Here is a 22,603-nt window from a genome sequence, read left to right on the forward strand (position 1 = left end):
ACTAGACTAAACAAAACAGAGCAGTGGCGTAGCCAGGATCGTCTCAAGGGGGGGGGGGGGGGGTTCCAATTTTTACCCGGGACAAACTTTCGTTTTCGATTTGCACCCCCCCCCCCCTCAAACTTTCGATTTGCACCCCCCCCCCTCAAACTTTCGATTTGCACCCCTCCCTCAAACTTTCGATTTGCACCCCCCCCCCTCAAACTTTCGATTTGCACCCCCCCTCATACTTTTTCTATATACCGAGGGGTCTATGGGGGGGGGGGGGTTATGACCGCCCCTAACCCCCCCCCTGCCTACGCCACTGAAACAGAGGCCTAAACTAAAATGCAATGATAGCGCTGGTTTTATTATTCCTGCTTTCTAAAAAAATTATATCTATAAACATGAGTCTGAAATAAAATAGATTCTATATTGTGTTCGTGGTGATGGTGGAAGCCGCACGGTGATTTTTTAGGCATCTCTCGGAGCAGGGCCGGCGCTACCTATAAGGCGAACTAGGCGGTTGCCTAGAGCGCTATCCATAGAGGGGCGCAAAAATGTGTGATCTCGATTAGTAAAAAGTACATAATAATTAATATTTTGTATTACATTATATAAACTTTAGACAGGGTAATATACAAAGGCGTAGCGATCTATTTAGGTGCCCAGGACGAACTATCAATTTTGCGCTCCATCTTTAAATTAGGCCTATATAGCTATTCGCGTTGGGGAAAATGCGCCCCAACCTCCCTCACTAAGAAAGGTCGGGGCGCTTTTTAACAGTCACTTTGCCTTTTTATTTTGGCGTCACACAATTAATATAGAAAACAATTAAATAAGCTCGTAATGCCAAGTAGCAGTTAAAATTCTTCATTTCGACTGTGTATAATTCACTAACCCTAACCCAAAGCCCCCTTTGGGGCTGCGCCTGTGCAATTTCGATTTTTAAATAGGGCTAAGTCTTGTTTTCGCTAACTTAAAATTTTAATTAGAAATCTCGTTAGCCAGGGCGATATTTAGATTTTCAAAGTAAATTAATAGTTGGCACCACAAGATCCTAAACAGAATTTTAAAACAATAGTCTAATATTTTAAAACACACGCACACACACACACACATTCACACACACACACACACACACATATATATATATATATATATATATATATATATATATATATATATATATATATATATATATATATATATATATATATATATAATATGGGGGTTCGAAAAGATGTGCTGGGGGGGGGCGTTTTCATAAGTTTTGCCTAGGGCGCTAAATAACCTGGCGCCGGCACTGTCTCGGAGCATCACCCCCCCCCCCCCCTTCCCCCGAACGAATAAAAAAAAACGACAACGTATACTTTTACTAAATAGATCTAGATCTATATAGCCTACTTTAACCATGTCTGCCCCCCCTCCTCGAAGTTTCAATTAGGTGTCTCCCTACCGAAGATTCAAGTGCCGCCGCCCCTCCCCCACCTGTCCTTAATGACGCTGCTGATGTCGCTTTACAAAAACAGAAAAAGATGTCAAGATGTGTAACTATGGAGGGGGTTGTAAAATTGTTTAATAAGACGTGGAGTCTTTTATTGATGACCCCTTACGACTAGGAGTATTTTCAACAACTTCCCTAAGTTTCATGGTAATAGAATGAAGGATGTAGTACTGCATAAAGGACAGACAAACAAACAGACATACACATAGCGTACCCTCCGGTGCGTTGTTGTAGGATATTTTGAGAGGATTCCATCGTTACCAATCATGTATTTTAAGATTTTTGCCATTGTTTTCTTAATTAAACTGAGTTATTTAAATGTAAATACAGTGCTATACAGTGTATCTTTCAGGAATATCTTTGTCTCCCCCAAACCCTGAATCATGTCTACCACCCCACCCCCCCCCCCACCCCCAATGTTTAACTAGTGTCCACCCTCCCGAAAATTTAGAGACAGTGGCCCTTCATCTCCACCTAGCTCTGATGTGCTATTGCTTGAGACAGTGACCCTTCCTGTCCTACTAGCTCTGAAGGTCTTTGGCTCAAGATAGACATCCTCCAATGTCGTAAAAAGACAATTTTATACAAATGCAACAGTACTGAATGATGAGGCAGGATCTGAATGTACAATCAGAGAGTAAAGCTGTAATCATTGCTGTAATAATATTTGCATGGATACAATGAGGTTAATTCATAATGGAAGTTTAGTGACCGGAAGTTTATTTTTCCGTGGGTTATCAAAGCTTGCATGTGAGGTATCAGACAGCGAGATCTCGTTCTTCTGTGTGTCTCAGACAGCGAGATCTCGTTCTTCTGTGTGTCCTAATCTGCATGCCCTTCTCCAACATCACATTTGATAAATATTGTGATCGACAAAAACGACAACCCCTACTTTCAAAAGGGGGGAGGGGGAGTGGGGAGGGGGTCTTAATGTTTTATGAACGAGCCCCAGTAAACGGAGCATTGAACGTGTAAAGGGGAGTAATTGTCCACTACATCTCCCTGACAAGACACGAAATGGGCCGATCGATGGCCCCAGATAAAAAAAAAATTAAAATAAGTTTTCAAGCACTGTACCTTTTTGTGCCAATAAATGCTCCATAATTATATGTACCTTTACGTGCTGTTAAATGCACCATAATTTTTTATGGATTTCGAAAAAATAAGTTAACGTAAATACATTTAGTGTGATGAGCCAGAAAGGAAGTTGTTATGTTAAAATTTACCCACACGATGAGTAGAACTAACCAGCATCACACCATGAAATTCTTTAGCTCACAAAATGACATCACCTTAGGTGATCTTTTAGTTCACAAATGGCATCACATCTTGAGATCTTTTAGCTCATGTGCCACAAGATGACATCACCTCATGTGATCTTTTAGCTCATGTGTCACAAGATGACATCACCTTATGTGATCTTTTAGCTCATGTGTCACAAGATGGCATGACCTCATGTGATCCGTTAACTTAAAAAAGGCATCACCTCATGTGATCTTTTAGCTCATGTGCTCTGAGCTAAAGAATGGCATAACTCAATGCCATTCTTTAGCTCAGATTCTACAAAATAATATTTCACGAATAAACTGGCACATGTCCCAAACATTACATCACAAGAACAAAAATCTAGTAGTAGTAGTTATCAATAAACCAGGCAGGCTCGTTGGATGTATAAAATTTCAATCCTTTTCAAATTCCTGCTTTACAAAACGAAATAAATCGCAATCCCTTCGTGAGTGTTTGTTTCGTTTTATAGATCCCATATTTTGTCATTTCTCCCCAGAAGATCTATTTACCCACACTGCATGCGACCAAAAATTGATTGAAACTTTTAAAAAAATCTACTAGTTGGCCATGAGGGAGGAAACACATCAGAAGATTTAGAGTTCAAATAAATGATCCAAATTCGGAGGGGTGGTCAAAATTTGATTCAAATGTTAACAGACTCGCGTTTTGGTGAATACTGAACCATATTCTGACGAGCATTCAGTGGCAAATTGTGTTTTTCTACACACAACAATTGTTAGTTCTGAGTATTTTCTCCTTACAAATTTTCATTGTATTCCAAACTAAACAACTCATGGCACTAGAACATTTCCATACGCCCCTGTGTCCCTCCCCCCACCCCTCCCTCACGCCAACTCATGTTGCACACAAAAAAAAACAGGGGTACATTGACATTCGGTTATAATTTTATTGTCATTAGTACAAGATACGTTATTAAAAAATATGAAACGTGCAATTCTTATAATGTTTAAAATTTTATCATTCTGGCTAATGATTCTTGTGTTCAGGTTCTTAAAATAAGATTTTAATTAATTAAGAAGATAATGAATTACCTAGTGATTTAAATATTTGATCAATGTCTCCCCATCAAGTCAATTAAGAACAGTATATTTCAATTGTAATGATTCACGTTTTGACCGAACATTTTAAAAACAGAATTGAAAAGGTCTAAGACTAAATAACTGTGGCTGCTCTATGTGGCATGAGAGGTAGCCACGCCTTCTGTTTACGTCGCAACTCCGCCTTGAGAGCCTGGTATTCCTCCGCCGTGTACTGTTTGTGTTTTTTCTGTGAAAGACAAAATGGTAAAGTTACTGTTTGTGTTTTTTCTGTGATAAAGACAAAATGGTAAAGTTACTGTTTGTGTTTTTTTCTGTGAAAGACAAAATGGTTAAGTTACTGTTTGTGTTTTTTCTGTGAAAGATAAAATGGTAAAGTTACGGTTTGCGTTTTTTCTGTGATAAAGACAAAATGGTAAAGTTACTGTTTGTGTTTTTTCTGTGAAAGACAAAATGGTTAAGTTACTGTTTGTGTTTTTTTCTGTGAAAGACAAAATGGTAAAGTTACGGTTTGCGTTTTTTCTGTGAAAGACAAAATGGTAAAGTTACTGTTTGTGTTTTTTCTGTGAAAGACAAAATGGTTAAGTTACTGTTTGTGTTTTTTCTATGAAAGACAAAATGGTAAAGTTACTGTTTGTGTTTTTTTCTGTGATAAAGATAAAATGGTAAAGTTGCTGTTTGTGTTTTTTTCTGTGATAAAGACAAAATGGTAAAGTTACGGTTTGCGTTTTTTTCTGTGAAAGACAAAATGGTAAAGTTACTGTTTGTGTTTTTTTCTGTGAAAGACAAAATGGTAAAGTTACTGTTTGTGTTTTTTCTGTGATAGAGACAAAATGGTAAAGTTACTGTTTGTGTTTTTTTCTGTGAAAGATAAAATGGTAAAGTTACTGTTTGTGTTTTTTTCTGTGAAAGATAAAATGGTAAAGTTACTGTTTGTGTTTTTTCTGTGAAAGACAAAATGGTAAAGTTACTGTTTGTGTTTTATCTGTGATAAAGTTAAAATGATAAAGTGTGCATTATCGCTTTATCTGAAATGTGTTTTTTTCCCCAAACCAGACCTTATGTAACAACTAAACCTTGCTGCCCGGGTGTCCCGATTTAAGACAAAAAAATAATAACTTGGCGGGAGTTCGGACTACATAAAAAAAAAAGAACAACTTTTTTTAAACTAAAAATTTAGAAGTTATTTTTGCATTTCTTTAAAAATTTAAACGAAAATTACAAAAAAAAAAAATAATCAGATCAATGTTGACCCAGCTCAATAAATAATTGAGACAAAAAATGCTGTCACGATTAGATCTTGGGGTTCAAAATATCGGGTTGAAATAATACGTTTTGAGAATATCTCTAGTTAAAACCACTTGTAGGCCACGTCGTCATTTATTTTTTTTTTTAAATGTTTTTAGCAGTTTCAAATGAGACGTTTAGGCCTGTTCTATCCCAGGCTTAACGGGGCAGTGGCTGTGTTTCAGGGCGATGATTAGCACCATTTGAAATGTACACACGCAAAATGCCGCAAGATATTTTTTCTTATCCCGGAGATGATGGACTGGCACAAACTTTAAATTTTGTTCTGGCAAAGTTCCAGTAGTCTGCACCAACGTGAACTATTCTAGACCATTAAAATCACGCCCAACAGCAATCATTTGATTTGATGATTGTTGTTAAAACATAGCTTGTAAAACTAGCTAGCCGAATGTACACTCACAGCTTAAGTTGCTGGTGGTGGTTTTTTTTGTATTTTTGTTTAAAGCCCGCATCACATTATCTCCGTCACAAAACTTAGACACTCCCCCCTGCTGAACCCATGTAGTGACCTGTTTAAACCCTACTGAACCCTTGTACTGACCTGTTTAAACCCTGCCGAACCCTTGTACTGACCTGTTTAAACCCTGCCGAACCCTTGTACTGACCTGTTTAAACCCTGCCGAACCCTTGTACTGATCTGTTTAAACCCTGCCGAACCCATGTAGTGACCTGTTTAAACCCTGCCGAACCCTTGTACTGACCTGTTTAACCCTGCCGAACCCTTGTACTGACCTGTTTAAACCCTGCCGAACCCTTATACTGACCTGTTTAAACCCTGCCGAACCCGAGTGCTCACTGCGTGGCCCTTTAACTTGCTGTAAACCCAGAGATGTGCTCGGCCGATCTGATATTGACGGGGAAAAAAAACAACACAAAAATGGAATCAAATGTGAACATAGCAACTTTTTTGAAAAAAATGAAACCAAATGTGAACATAGCACATTTTTTTAAAAATGGAACCAAATGTGAACATAGCAAATTTCTTTTTAATGCTCTCTTGTTCAACCCTACACATTTTCTTTAAATCAAAACTCTCACAACTGTTTTTTTTATTAAAATATTTTCATAAATTTTTTATCGCATAACAATATTTTACACATTTTCCCCTACACGTCCAGTCATTTATTTTATTTTTTTTATTTTGAAAGCCTTTCTACAGCAGCTGGTAGATCCCCTCAACTCTGCAGCCAGTACAACTGTTCTAGCTACATCTAGACAGGCAAAACGTGTGGTCTGTCTACATAGGATCATAAAGAAGGGGGGGGGGGCACTCAGTATGCCTATAAGACATAGTGAATGGGGATCTTTTGTGTAACATTTGGATTGGGTGGGGTGTTGGGGGGGGGGGGGGGGGAAGAGAAGACTAAAAAGGTAGTAAATTCAAACTTACTGAACCATTTTGCTGATATTTTAAAAATCAAAATTGATTATTAGTTAAATATATAACATTAATGTAAAGCGAATCTGTTTTTTAAAAGCCTGATTTCAAATGTTAGACAAATGCTACAACACAAAAACAAGCTTAAATGATTGTTAACAGATGTCAACATTTTAAAAGTAGAATGTTATCTCTGGCAACTGTGCTGATCTCTCATCTGGTTGTATCAATTATGGGAGCACTGATTATACTGCTAATTTATTATAATTATAACATTATAAATAGAAAGTATTACATTTATAAAGTATTAGCAATCAAAGAACTGAAAAATAATATTAGATTAAGTTAATGTATAATGTGTAACATGCCTTAAAATAAAAAAAAAAGTTTTACAGCAAACACGATGAAAAATAAATTTGAAGCTAGGCTAAAATTTCTAAATATTACAACAAAAAATAATTCAAAAAAGTAATAAAAATCAATAAAAACATCTAAACTAAAAGTTATGATAGGCTGATATATATATTGGAATAAAATAAAATAGGTCAGTTTTTAAAAAGGATATTTGTTTACCAACTAAAAAAGTAAAATAAAAAACACGAAGGAAATGTTTGATTAGAAACATCAGACCTGCGTGATCAGATAAGTCATCAATAGGTCTATCATTTACATTTTCTACGACTCGCAAGCTGTTGAGGAAATAAAATAATAATCCATGCAATACATTGATCATTAGTGATTGAACACAATACTGATTTGAGAGATTAGTCATTTGACAAATTATTGATTTGACACATTTCTGTAAACTACCAACTTACCATACAATCCATGAAGCATTTGAGTTAGTCCCAGTAATTTGGCGAGACCGTTAAAAAACTATGCACTTTTTAAGAAGAGACATCCATGTTTACACAAGTTTAAAATAATCATTAGCAGTGGAAGGTGAAAAGTTTTTTAGAAAGACAGACTTGACATTTGTTTTTCTATTTTTGTCTCCCGATCTAACACATAGTCCCTTTTTTTTTCTAAACCAAAATTTTAACAACTGATTAGGATTATAACATTAATGATAAGTATTATCACGTTAATGATTAGGATTATCACATTAATGATAAGGATTATCACATTAATGATAAAGATTATCACATTATCCTGCATCGTTATTGAGGATTTTCTACTTAGTGAATAGTGAACCAAACATGTAATCTTCATCATCATCATTGGCATCATCATCATCATCACTATCGTCATCATCGTCATCATCATCATCATCATCAAAACCAGATCATAATACAATATTCGACTGACGACTTTGATACAATTTGTAGAAAAACTCGATGTAATTTTTATAGTGAGTTGTAATTAAACAGACTAAAAATATTTAAAATATACGTATGTGTGTATATCATGCAAAAAAAAAACACTATTTTGTGCAGAATAAAAGAGGAATATTAAAACCTGCTGGGGGTGGAGGGGTTGGGTGAAGCATTAACATAAACATATTTCCTATTTTAAATTTGAGTTAATACTAGTTTAGAAGTTTAAATGTGGAAATATTTATAATATATGATTTACAGCAACATTAAAATGTATTCTCGATGATAACAGCACTAGCTTATGACTAGTGTTTAGATCTGCTCTTATTGCTAGATAATAACAACTGACTATAATCATTGATTAAATTTATTAATGACATTTGTTTTTTTTGTCGCTGTACAAGTAAATAAAGTACCTGGCTAGTGCAGTGTGTAGTGCAGTGTGTAGTGCAGTGTGTAGTGCAGCTATGTACAAGATGTGACAGAGGTGTACAAGGTGCTGGGTACACAGTACAGTGTTAATGAATACACCATCAAGCATTCTCGTGTTATTAGTCGCTGATACATAGCAGGTGTGTTTACCTGGGTAAATAAGGTACTGAACAAACCTGGTTAATACTGATCTTGTGTTCTGACCATTCTGTCTGTCGTGTGAGCCGGTCAAGTCCTCAGTCCTGGTGGTGTTTTGTAAAGCGTATATAGACACATGTTTGGGCTTAGATTTGAGTTTAACATATACTTTGTTGCCGGGTTTGGGCTTATGCTCGTCCTGGTAAAAAAATATTTAACGAGTGATGGTTAATGAAGATTAATAAGGCATCAGGTTTTTTTTTAAAGGGAGAGAATCATAAGGGTGATAAACTTTATAGTACATGGGACATAATTCAATTTTCACTTTAGAACGTTAAAACAATTTTATTATTTCCCTTGCTAAATCATCTGCATCAATCCACACGATGCATATTTTAATGTATTTTCTTTTGATAAATATGTAATGTGAGGAGTTATGCAAGCGATAAAGTTGGATATTGAATACAATCTTTAAACAACACTACGTATTATTTAACTCCCTTTTTTACTCGATCTACGTGCTTCATATCAAACATATTAAAGTGAGCAATATGCATAACAAGTAATTTAACACTTAATTTAACACTTAATTTAACACTTAATTTAACGCTTACTTTAACACTAAATTTAACACTCAATTTAACACTCAATTTAACACTTAATTTAACACACAATTTAACACTCAATTTTACACTCAATTTAACACTTAATTTAACACTCAATTTAACACTCAATTTAACACTCAATTTAACACTCAATTTAACACTCAATTTAACACTTAATTTAACATTTCGTTCAACACTCATTTAGCACTCAATTTAATACTTAGCTCAAAACTTCATTTTTAATCTAGCACTTCTTTTTATTTTAAATCAAATTCTTATTGTCAAAATTCCCGATCTCCCCCCCATCCCCCCCCCCACCCCCATCGCCATCCCAACCCATCCCTTATACGTTGATCAGAAATGCCGAGCTTACCTCAAACTGGAGCCGGTGCAGTGGGACCTCCCCCTGCCCCAACTTATAAGTTGTCCAGGCATGTCCCCCTACCCCAACTTATAAGTTGTCCAGGCATGTCCCCTACCCCAACTTATAAGTTGTCCAGGCATGTCCCCCTATCCCAACTTATAAGTTTTCCAGGCATGTCCCCCTACCCCAACTTATAAGTTGTCCAGGCATGCCCCCCCTACCCCAACTTATAAGTTGTCCAGGCATGTCCCCCTACCCCAACTTATAAGTTGTCCAGGCATGTCCCCCTACCCCAACTTATAAGATGTCCAGGCATGTCCCCCTGCCCCAACTTATAAGTTGTCCAGGCATGTCCCCCTGCCCCAACTTATAAGTTGTCCAGGCATGTCCCCCTACCCCAACTTATAAGTTGTCCAGGCATGTCCCCTACCCCAACTTATAAGTTGTCCAGGCATGTCCCCCTACCCCAACTTATAAGTTGTCCAGGCATGTCCCCCTGCCCCAACTTATAAGTTGTCCAGGCATGTCCCCTACCCCAACTTATAAGTTGTCCAGGCATGTCCAACTTACCTCAAACTGGAACCGATGCAGTGGGACGACACAGTTGCCCTTCTGTATGGTGGGCAGGCATGTCCAACTTACCTCAAACTGGAACCGGTGCAGTGGGACGACACACTTGCCCTTCTGTATGGTGGGCAGGCATGTCCAACTTACCTCAAACTGGAACCGGTGCAGTGGGACGACACAGTTGCCCTTCTGTATGGTGGGCAGGCATGTCCAACTTACCTCAAACTGGAACCGGTGCAGTGGGACGACACAGTTGCCCTTCTGTATGGTGGGCAGGCATGTCCAACTTACCTCAAACTGGAACCGGTGCAGTGGGACGACACAGTTGCCCTTCTGTATGGTGGGCAGGCATGTCCAACTTACCTCAAACTGGAACCGGTGCAGTGGGACGACACAGTTGCCCTTCTGTATGGTGGGCAGGCATGTCCAACTTACCTCAAACTGGAACCGGTGCAGTGGGACGACACAGTTGCCCTTCTGTATGGTGGGCAGGCATGTCCAACTTACCTCAAACTGGAACCGGTGCAGTGGGACGACACAGTTGCCCTTCTGTATGGTGGGCAGGCATGTCCAACTTACCTCAAACTGGAACCGATGTAGTGGGACGACACAGTTGCCCTTCTGTATGGTGGGCAGGCATGTCCAACTTACCTCAAACTGGAACCGGTGCAGTGGGACGACACAGTTGCCCTTCTGTATGGTGGGCAGGCATGTCCAACTTACCTCAAACTGGAACCGATGTAGTGGGACGACACAGTTGCCCTTCTGTATGGTGGGCAGGCATGTCCAACTTACCTCAAACTGGAACCGATGCAGTGGGACGACACAGTTGCCCTTCTGTATGGTGGGCAGGCATGTCCAACTTACCTCAAACTGAAACCGGTGTAGTGGGACGACACAGTTGCCCTTCTGTATGGTGGGCAGGCATGTCCAACTTACCTCAAACTGGAACCGATGTAGTGGGACGACACAGTTGCCCTTCTGTATGGTGGGCAGGCATGTCCAACTTACCTCAAACTGGAACCGATGTAGTGGGACGACACAGTTGCCCTTCTGTATGGTGGGCAGGCATGTCCAACTTACCTCAAACTGGAACCGATGTAGTGGGACGACACAGTTGCCCTTCTGTATGGTGGGCAGGCATGTCCAACTTACCTCAAACTGAAACCGGTGTAGTGGGACGACACAGTTGCCCTTCTGTATGGTGGGCAGGCATGTCCAACTTACCTCAAACTGGAACCGATGTAGTGGGACGACACAGTTGCCCTTCTGTATGGTGGGCAGGCATGTCCAACTTACCTCAAACTGGAACCGATGTAGTGGGACGACACAGTTGCCCTTCTGTATGGTGGGCAGGCATGTCCAACTTACCTCAAACTGAAACCGGTGTAGTGGGACGACACAGTTGCCCTTCTGTATGGTGGGCAGGCTGTTGTGCCAACGGGTCAGCCTCTCTTCCAACTTGCTGAGGGCTGTGTCACTGCTAGCCCAGTCGTACTGCTCATCAAGGTCAAGGTAGTTCGTCTCGTAGCCGTCTGCAGAATAGTATCATCTCTTAATTTATAACCACAGCATTGGAACAATATGGCAGCGACGTTGGTCCGTTTACCTAAAGCACACGACGTTCGTCCGTTAAAGCACACGACGTTGGTCCGTTAACCTACACCACCAAGTCGTAATTGTAATGACGTGGTGTATAACCACGTACTGTGAGGGTGACATTGTTACAAAATGTTACAAATTTACAGACGTTTATGACAGCACAGAAATAACGTCACAATTACAGGTCAAGACACGGTCACGTGTGTGGATGTGCTGGTCACGTGTGGGCAGAGGCGTAGCGAGGGGTGGTGGGGGGACACATATGTCCCCAGGCGCCAACCTTAGGGGGCGCCAAAATGGGTTGGAGAAACAAATTTAAAGTTTGAGGGGGGTTCAAATCGAAAGTTTATTCCCGGGGCCGGGAAGAGTCGCTTCGCCTCTGCGTGTGGGTGTGCTGGTCACGTGTGTGGGTGTGCTGGTCACGTGTGTGTGTGCTGGTCACATGTGTGGATGTGCTGGTCACGTGAGTGTGTTGGTCACATGTGTGGTTGTGCTGGTCACACGTGTGGGTGTGCTGGTCACGTGTGGATGTGCTGGTCACGTGAGTGTGTTGGTCACATGTGTGGTTGTGCTGGTCACACGTGTGGGTGTGCTGGTCACATGTGTGGATGTGCTGGTCACATGTGTGGGTGTGCTGGTCACGTGTGGATGTGCTGGTCACGTGAGTGTGTTGGTCACATGTGTGGTTGTGCTGGTCACACGTGTGGGTGTGCTGGTCACATGTGTGGTTGTGCTGGTCACACGTGTGGGTGTGCTGGTCACGCGTGTGGGTGTGCTGGTCACGCGTGTGGGTGTGCTGGTCACATGTGTGGGTGTGCTGGTCACGTGTAATTGTGCTGGTCACATGTAGATGTGCTGGTCACGTGTGGTTGTGCTGGTCACATGTGTGGGTGTGCTGGTCACAACTCGAGGATGTGCTCAACATACATTTTTTTAAAATTAAAAAGTTATGTTTTAAAAACAAAACGGCCCATATGGAAAAATAGACATCAAGACAAAATTTTCTGCTTTGGTTTTAAAACAGTGAAATATTACAGCTACACAAAACACTAGTTTTAGGGGCGTGAAAAAATAAACCAAGTACATTTTCATTACTCACCGCCATCAGCATAGTCTGCATCATCCAACTCTGTGATCATCTTTGGATCTGCCGCCCCGTACAAGTTGATCATGGAGGCTGTGGCAGAGGTCGGCTCCTCGTTCTGTGTGTTCACATTTCTAGAACCATAAACATTTGAGGTCAGAGTTGCTAAAGTTTTCACGGCAGCCATAACTGACGGTTTGGCCGCCACGCCCCCGAATCTAAAATTAGAAGCGGGGTTGTTCATGTGTCTCTTCTGCCTAGCCTTCATTTCTTTAGCTCTCTTGCGAATGAGGTAAAAAACGCTGCCCGGACCGTACATGTTAACAAGCGGCCCTTTCTGTAGATTCTCCACGTTGACGTCCATGTCCTGGGGGGTCCGTGACCTCGGGGTTCTGGCATTGAGTCTGGCATCTTTCTCCTTCTCGTCGAGGGTGTAGAGGAAGTACCTGTACAGTGGGATCGTCTCCTCGTTCAGCCGCGAGAAGTGGAGGGTCAGCTTGGTGTGTACAATGTCCCTCAGCATCTCCAGGGCGCCGGGGTTTCGCTTCTCGATCAGACGGTCGTAGTTTCTTTGGTCCAGATGGAAAATGACCGACTCCTCTGTACATTCGACGGTCTGAGAGTAGGTCATCAACCCCATCGCCATCTCCAGGTCGCCTGCTCACAGGGGAAAAGTAAAAACATGAAACATCTCAGAAACTTTTCGGAACAAAAAGTAAAATTCAACCCCGACTAATATAAATAGTCTAATTGGCTAAATCATAAAAAAATCTTAGCTGGGACTTTTCAACATCAGTTTTTCTGGCCTAAAAGAAACCAAATTTTCAATCGAAGTAAATGTTGATCACCTATAACATCAATGGCACCAGCTAAGCAGAGTTCTAGAGGTTTCTGATTGGTTTTCTTCACGTCACTCACAGGGACTGCTCGGCGTTGATAGGTTGATTTCTTGTCGACTGTTCTCTGACGCTCAAGGTTCATCTCCCTAGTCACATTAAAACCACATGTAATTGAACCTCAAGATTCATCTCCCTAATCACATTAAAACCACGTGTAATTGACGCTCAAGGTTCATCTCCCTAGTCACATTAAAACCACATGTAATTGACGCTCAAGGTTCATCTCTAAAACACATTAAAACCACATGTAATTGACGCTCAAGGTTCATCTCTAAAACACATTAAAACCACATGTAATTGAACCCCACGATTCATCTCCCTAATCACATTAAAACCACATGTAATTGACCCTTACGATTCATCTCCCTAATCATATTAAAACCACATGTAATTGAACCTTACGATTCATCTCTAAAACACATTTAAAACCACATGTAATTGAACCTCAAGATTCATCTCTAAAACACATTAAAACCACATGTAATTGACGCTCAAGATTCATCTCTAAAACACATTAAAACCACATGTAATTGACGCTCACGATTCATCTCTAAAACACATTAAAACCACATGTAATTGACGCTCACGATTCATCTCTAAAACACATTAAAACCACATGTAATTGAACCTCACGATTCATCTCTAAAACACATTAAAACCACATGTAATTGAACCTCAAGATTCATCTCTAAAACACATTAAAACCACATGTAATTGACGCTCAAGATTAATCTCTAAAACACATTAAAACCACATGTAATTGACGCTTAAGATTCATCTCTAAAACACATTAAAACCACATGTAATTGACGCTCAAGATTCATCTCTAAAACACATTAAAACCACATGTAATTGACGCTCACGATTCATCTCTAAAACACATTAAAACCACATGTAATTGACGCTCACGATTCATCTCTAAAACACATTAAAACCACATGTAATTGACGCTCAAGATTCATCTCTAAAACACATTAAAACCACATGTAATTGACGCTCACGATTCATCTCTAAAACACATTAAAACCACATGTAATTGACGCTCACGATTCATCTCTAAAACACATTAAAACCACATGTAATTGACGCTCACGATTCATCTCTAAAACACATTAAAACCACATGTAATTGACGCTCACGATTCATCTCTAAAACACATTAAAACCAGAGTTTCTTCCAGGCATCTCTTCGGGGGGGCTTTGCCCCCCCCCCCCCCCCGAAAATTTTTTACCGCCCCCCCCCCCCCCCCGAACGAAATGAAATTTATATAATTTATATAGAAAATATATACTTTTAACAGTGTCCGCCCCCCCGAAGAAAGTCTACCGCCCCCCTCCCCCCGAAAATTTCAAGTGCCCCCCCGGAGAAAAAAGTCTGGAAGAAACACTGATTAAAACCACATGTAATTGACGCTCACGATTCATCTCTAAAACACATTAAAACCACATGTAATTGTTTTGTATTCAGCATTAGCATCAAGTCTCACTTTCACGTTGCTGACTTTGGCATTAACAAACTATTTTCATTTTAAAATTAATAAGATAAGCATGTGTAAACTTTCGTTTTGTTTTAGCAGAACTTGAATATAAATGTGAACTTTTTTTAAGTTCAGTTAAATTTATAACATAAATGCTGTACAATTTATCGACAGGTTAACCTTGACCTACTTCCGAAGCAGCTCTCTGGCCTTCTCCCTCTCCAGGTCGGCGATGTCCCCCAGCGGGTACAGGTGCTGGTATTGGCTGGGGTGCTGCTGGGGGTCAACACGAATCTTCACCTGACCCCTGAAAGGTGAGGGGCATTTTTTTATTAAACAAAATTAATTAACCAACAAGGAAAGTGACGTCAGTTTTTCAGCGAAGCCTCTACTTCCTCTCATTTCCCGAAGGGGTGGGACCCAGCAAGCGGCCAGTTGCCCGGCACAAACTAGAAAAGCTAGTGCTCGATACATTAAGAGCCAAACAAAGCATGTTAAGATACAATTCCCACGCTGATTTATAGTCTATAGATCTCCTCATTTTTCTAAGACCGGCCTGGGCAGGATGGTGTGAATCTACTCTCTAGGTAATGGAATACAAAGAAGTGACGCCTCCGTGGTTTCACCCTCCCCTTACAACAATCAATGGGAGCCCTAATTGGGTGGGTGGTAGGCCTACTCATTAGAGTCATTAGGCTTACTCATTAGAGTCATCTGAGGGTCGTGCCTGAGATCGTAGCCTCGTTCTGTGGTGGGTGGAGCCTGGCTAAAAGTGAACAATTCGGTGGGTGTGTTGAATAGAAACACACAGTTCATGACAACGCTTTAATCCATCCCCACCCTCTAACAAGTGAGGCCCCCGAGCACCTGATAATGAAGTGCATGCCATCAACAGCGTCCCCCCACCCCCCACCCCCTCACCCCACCCCACCAAGTGAGCACCTGATAATGAAGTGTATGCCATCAACAGCGTCCCCCCACCCCCCACCCCCTCACCCCACCCCACCAAGTGAGCACCTGATAATGAAGTGTATGCCATCAACAGCGTCCCCCCACCCCCCCACCCCCTCACCCCACCCCACCAAGTGAGCACCTGATAATGAAGTGTATGCCATCAACAGCGTCCCCCCACCCCCCACCCCCTCACCCCACCCCACCAAGTGAGCACCTGATAATGAAGTGCATGCCATCAACAGCGTCCCCCCACCCCACCCCCACCCCACCCCCACCCCACCCCCACCCCACCAAGTGAGCACCTGATAATGAAGTGTATGCCATCAACAGCTTTCCCCCACCCCACCCCCACCCCACCCCCACCCCACCAAGTGAGCACCTGATAATGAAGTGTATGCCATCAACAGCTTTCCCCCACCCCACCCCCACCCCACCCCCACCCCACCAAGTGAGCACCTGATAATGAAGTGTATGCCATCAACAGCGTCCCCCCACCCCCACCCCCACCCCACCCCCACCCCACCAAGTGAGCACCTGATAATGAAGTGTATGCCATCAACAGCGTCCCCCCCACCCCCACCCCCACCCCACCCCCACCCCACCAAGTGAGCACCTGATAATGAAGTGTATGCCATCAACAGCGTCCCACCACCCCCACCCCACCCCCACCCCACCAAGTGAGCACCTGATAATGAAGTGTATGCCATCAACAGCGTCCCCCCACCCCCACCCCCACCCCACCCCCACCCCACCAAGTGAGCACCTGATAATGAAGTGCATGCCATCAACAGCGTCCCCCCACCCCCCACCCCCTCACCCCACCCCACCAAGTGAGCACCTGATAATGAAGTGTATGCCATCAACAGCGTCCCCCCCACCCCCCCACCCCCTCACCCCACCCCACCAAGTGAGCACCTGATAATGAAGTGTATGCCATCAACAGCGTCCCCCCACCCCCTCACCCCACCCCACCAAGTGAGCACCTGATAATGAAGTGTATGCCATCAACAGCGTTCCCCCACCCCCACCCCCCACCCCCACCCCACCAAGTAAGCACCTGATAATGAAGTGTATGCCATCAACAGCGTTCCCCCACCCCCACCCCCCACCCCCACCCCACCAAGTAAGCACCTGATAATGAAGTGTATGCCATCAACAGCGTTCCCCCACCCCCACCCCCCACCCCCACCCCACCAAGTAAGCACCTGATAATGAAGTGTATGCCATCAACAGCGTTCCCCCACCCCCACCCCCACCCCCCACCCCCACCCCACCAAGTAAGCACCTGATAATGAAGTGTATGCCATCAACAGCGTTCCCCCACCCCCACCCCCCACACCACCCCCCACCCCGCCCCACCAAGTGAGCACCTGATGATGAAATGTATGCCATCAACAGCGTTCCCCTGCTTGACGATCGTGTCCTCAAACCGCAGCACCTGTTTCTTGAGACTCATGGCCATCATCTTCTTGTAGCGGGGCGCCCACGAGTGGAACATGGGGAAGGAGCTGACAAAATCTTTTCTCTGCTCGAACTCGTGGGTCTGGAAGGCTCTCAGTGACCTGGTACAAGGGGTATATAAAAAAAAAAAAAATATATATATATATATATATATATATATATATATATATATATATATATATATATATATATATATATGTTTATATAAAGACAATATTTAATATTGTCATTAAGACTGTGATCACGTAAATACAGACAGCACTCAATGCACGTGTCATTAACCCGTGCACGTGAAACAGCGTTACCTGCTGTAAAGATCATGTTAAACAGCCTCACCTGTTGTAAAGATCATGTTATACAGTGTCACCTATTGTAAAGATCATAGTAAACAGCCTCACCTGTTGTAAAGATCCCTGTCAACAGAGAGCAGATCCGTCGACTCGTCTGCAATGATTGTGGCGTTACGCACACAATCAGCATTGATCAAGGCCAGCTCACCGAAACTTTTTCCTGCATCTGAAAACAAAGCGACGTTTATCTCAATCAATATCAACTTAGCCCAGGTCTCATGACTCCAGGCTGGACCTCTAGCGCCGTCTGCACATCAGGGACAGAATTTGAATAAACTGACAGTTTGGTAGGGACAAAATATTCGAGTTTAACCATTTGATGGGAAGTAAATGTTGAACAAACACTGTTAGCCTGATAAAGCATTTTGTTTTGCGAGTTTGTTTGGGTCATCAATCAATGACGTCACATGCCTTATGGGTATGGGTACGCACTTTTGTGACGTTGTTAGATTAGAGGGGGGGGGGGGGTAATTAATTAGTGTTTCTTAAAATAACAGCAATAGCAATTTTTAAGGGGTGGTAACTATGACGTCACTTTATGGGGGAGGGGGTCTTGCATTTTTAGAAGGAGCAAGGCAAAAATGTAGGGGTCTCACCAATTTTGCCGACGTAAATTCCGTATTTTGTCCTGTCCAGGGCGCGCCCCAGTGCGGCCTCCCTCTCAACCAGGGCCTCTTCGATGAGCTGGGTCTCCTTTATGGCTGGGTACTCCTCCTCCGTCAGTGTGGTGTTGATGTGGATGGCCACACTGCCACTTAGGATGATGTAGAAACTGGCGAGTGGGGGGGGGGGGGTCTGTTACAACTGTTAACTTGTTTGTATCTAAGGCTATCACGTTTTGATGTTCTATCCCAATTAGGGCCAAACATATCGAATAATAATTTAGATAATGGGAATAATATCATTTGCTGGACTTTACTTTCACACCCAAAAACATAATTCTTTATAAATAGGGAGTGGGGAGGGGGGGGGGGGCAAGAGTGTGACTGTTTCTTTACTATTGTAATGCGTTTTGTTTCAATTCAAACATCATTAATAGAAAAAAAATTGGTAATATCAAAATATTTTGCACATTTCAACCACGGATGCTTTTACTAAGTCTTATTTTTAAATTTTCAATGCATTTTAAAGTTTATTATAATGGAGATTTTTATATTTGTTAAAATTCTTTTTCAAAAATCCATTTGCTTTTTTTCCTGTCTGAGACACATTGGTGATTATGACAAGATGGCCAGACACGCCACTGATTGTATCACGGTCGACACGTTTGGTTCGATCAATCGGAACGGCACAGAATTATTTGTGGCTCCAAGCTTTCAATTTCGTTTTTATGGTGCAAGTTTGGCCGCCCCTTGCCCCTCCAGCCTTCAATGGACCAGACACGTCATAACCTCACAGAATAATAGGGTACAGGCAGACGTGAAGCTACTGAACAGGTTCTTACAATTTTGTATCGTGTGTTGCGGCGGTGCAGCTAAAACGACACACTGTACAATACATCACCACATGTTGTACGCTTGTTACGGTTGATTGGGTTTGAAATCTAATCAGTTAATCCATGATTTTTTTTACCAACACACAACTGCTAAACCCAGCTTGGCAATTATATTTTACATTACTTGTGCTATGAAAGGTAACTTTAGTTTGAAGAATCAAAATTTTCTTTGAATATTTATTGTGGAAACCAGTTGCTAAATAAACATTTAGTGTCGAACAAAACTCTTTTTTTAACGGCCTCATTTTTTTTTATCAGTTTCACTTAAAGCGAGGAAATAAAAAATACGCCTCAACCCCCCCCCCTCCCTCTCATAAATTATTAAACCTAACCTACTAAAACGTTATTTTCTGGGACAGCAACCCATCTAGGACAGAGAGCCCTAGGGGGCGCCTCAAGCGTCAGGCGACACTAGAATCAGGATGGTTCAGTAGATAATTATTGAAATGAAAGGAGTTCTAAATGCTTTAACAAAACAAAACAATGTAAACTTTTTCACAAGTTTTTGAGCTTTATATCCCGACCATCGCCATGTGTTAAACCTTATGAGTTTATCAGTGAGTTAACTAAAACAACCCTAGTCTTTACACGTGAGTTAACTAAACCCTAATCTTTACACGTAAGTTAACTAAACCCTAATCTTTACACGTGAGTTAACTAAACCCTAATCTTTACACGTAAGTTAACTAAACCCTAATCTTTACACGTGAGTTAACTAAACCCAAATCTTTACAGGTGATTTAACTAAACCCTAATCTTTACACGTGAGTTAACTAAACCTTAATCTTTACACATGAGTTAACTAAACCCTAATCTTTACACGTGAGTTAACTAAAGCCTAATCTTTACACGTAAGTTAACTAAACCCTAATCTTTACACGTGAGTTAACTAAAGCCTAATCTTTACACGTAAGTTAACTAAACCCTAATCTTTACAGGTGATTTAACTAAACCCTAATCTTTACACGTGAGTTAACTAAACCCTAATCTTTACACGTGAGTTAACTAAACCCCAATCTTTACACGTGAGTTAACTAAACCCTAATCTTTACACGTGAGTTAACTAAACCCCAATCTTTACACGTGAGTTAACTAAACCCTAATCTTTACACGTGAGTTAACTAAACCCTAATCTTTACACGTGAGTTAACTAAACCCTAATCTTTACACGTGAGTTAACTAAACCTTAATCTTTACACATGAGTTAACTAAACCCTAATCTTTACACGTGAGTTAACTAAAGCCTAATCTTTACACGTAAGTTAACTAAACCCTAATCTTTACAGGTGATTTAACTAAACCCTAATCTTTACACGTGAGTTAACTAAACCCTAATCTTTACACGTGAGTTAACTAAACCCTAATCTTTACACGTGAGTTAACTAAACCCTAATCTTTACACGTGAGTTAACTAAACCCTAATCTTTACACGTGAGTTAACTAAACCCCAATCTTTACACGTGAGTTAACTAAACCCTAATCTTTACCAGTCGCCTTTGTCCATCTGCCGGATGATGACGCTGTCGCGTTTGGTTGGGGTAAACTTGCAGTTTTTCACAATGTCCCGTACAATATCTGCAGCAGAAAAACATGGGTTGTCATGTTGGTAAAATGCAGGTGTTGGCTAGATATGGGTTGTTGTGCTGTTAAAATACATGGGTTGGCAGTACACACACACACACACACACACACACACACATATATATATATGTATAAATATATACATATATATATATATATATATATATATATATATATATATATATATATATATATATATATATATATATATATATATATATATATATATATATATATATATGGTGCCCTGTCAAAACGGCCCGGGACAAATCGGCCCCGTCAAAACGGCCCCGTTAATTTGACCCCGTCAAATCGACCCCCGACAAAACGACCCAGTCAAAATAGCCCCGTCAAAAGGGCCCCGACTTATTGGCTCCCGTCAAATGGGCTCCCGTCATATTGACTTGCGACATATATGCTCCCGACAAATGGACTCCCGATATTTAGGCTCCCGACAAATGGACTCCCGACATATTAACCCCTGACAAATAGGCTCAGGACATATTGGCTCCCGACAAAGCGGCTCCCGACATATTGGCTCCCGACATAAGGGCTCAAGACAAATGGGCTCCCGACAAATGGGCTCACGACATATTGGCTACCGACAAATGGGCTCCCGACATATTGGCTCCAGGCAATTGGGCTACCGACATATTGGCTTTTGACAAAATGACTCCCGACATATTGGCTCCAGACTAATGAATGACCACTATTGGCATAAAAGTAACCATTTTGTCCTACCTCCAATACCACTATAAATTCTTTTAAATGCCCGAACGAAATTGTTTTTCATGAACCAACATTAATTCACAAACAAATCGAGCCCTTAACAGCTAAATTCCACCAATTCTAAAGTTTTGATAGTGTTTAATTTACAACAGTAAAGATCTATTGCTTAAAAGCGAACACAGAAGTGTACATGTATGATATACATGATGTTTACATGATAACAGCATTTTGTTTTGATAACCTACAAGCATACTGCAGGTAGGAAGGTATAACGTGGACCCTTCTCCCCACACACTGAGTTGGAACAGCCTATAACCGACTCAATTATGGATGTCATAGATAGATGAGCCTTAAATTAAATGATACTATATTTTATAATAGATAAATATAAAAATAAGGCCTGCCGAACAAGAGATGCATACGTTGTATTCAGTGGCGGAACTAGAAAAAATGGGCCACCCCGCAAAAATATTTTTAGCCCCCCCCCCCATATCTACATCTACATCTACATCTACATCTACATCTACATCTACATCTACATCTACATCTACATCTACATCTACATCTATATATACATATATATATATATATATATATATATATATATATATATATATATATATATATATATATATATATATATATATATACAAACACACAATAAGAACATAGGATTCTCATTGCTGGCCTGTTCGGGTTTTGAAAAAATGATTGTTTTTTTTTTCAATTAAGCAAATTACAACATGTCATGTGTGTAAGTGCAATAGTCTGTTTTAAATTTTTAGTTTATTTTATCTCTGCTATCAGATCTTTTAATCACAAGTAAGTCAAAAGTATAAAAATATATAAAACATGAAAGCTTTGTATAAGTTATGGTGTCTCGTTTTATGTAAATTTTAAAGTTTTTTTGTATTTATATTAATAATTTTAAATGCATTTCCTTTTTGTACAATGTCATTCTTTAGTAAGTACTTTATAAAAAATAATTATTAAGAGAAGTAATTACCTTTTAATTTGTTTAGTGCAAATCTA

At 40.9% G+C, this 22,603-nt stretch overlaps 1 protein-coding gene across 3 annotated transcripts in view; it reads right to left on the reverse strand.

Annotated features, from left to right (window-relative positions):
* Window positions 1-3,712: 3,712 nt before the first annotated feature.
* The window catches only part of LOC131952283 (uncharacterized), a 45,580-nt gene continuing 26,689 nt past the window's right edge, over window positions 3,713-22,603 (reverse strand). For 2 of the 3 annotated variants that reach the window (XM_059314888.1, XM_059314887.1), the window contains exons 3-14: window positions 20,749-20,836; window positions 18,363-18,538; window positions 17,815-17,932; window positions 17,326-17,517; window positions 15,192-15,308; window positions 13,474-13,610; window positions 12,641-13,282; window positions 11,311-11,474; window positions 8,442-8,602; window positions 7,148-7,206; window positions 5,904-5,983; window positions 3,713-4,060 (exon numbers count right to left, since the gene is read on the reverse strand). In XM_059314888.1, the coding sequence (XP_059170871.1) occupies window positions 3,947-4,060; window positions 5,904-5,983; window positions 7,148-7,206; window positions 8,442-8,602; window positions 11,311-11,474; window positions 12,641-13,282; window positions 13,474-13,610; window positions 15,192-15,308; window positions 17,326-17,517; window positions 17,815-17,932; window positions 18,363-18,538; window positions 20,749-20,836 (2,048 nt within the window). In that variant the 3' untranslated portion in view covers window positions 3,713-3,946. Of the gene's footprint in view, window positions 4,061-5,903; window positions 5,984-7,147; window positions 7,207-8,441; window positions 8,603-11,310; window positions 11,475-12,640; window positions 13,283-13,473; window positions 13,611-15,191; window positions 15,309-17,325; window positions 17,518-17,814; window positions 17,933-18,362; window positions 18,539-20,748; window positions 20,837-22,603 lie in introns of those variants that run through there. The other variant, XM_059314889.1, reaches the window with a different exon arrangement.

The sequence above is a fragment of the Physella acuta genome, unplaced genomic scaffold (assembly GCF_028476545.2).
Source record: "Physella acuta isolate Inbredline_101_S28 unplaced genomic scaffold, ASM2847654v3 ptg000863l, whole genome shotgun sequence".
NCBI classification, from domain to species: Eukaryota; Metazoa; Mollusca; class Gastropoda; family Physidae; genus Physella; species Physella acuta.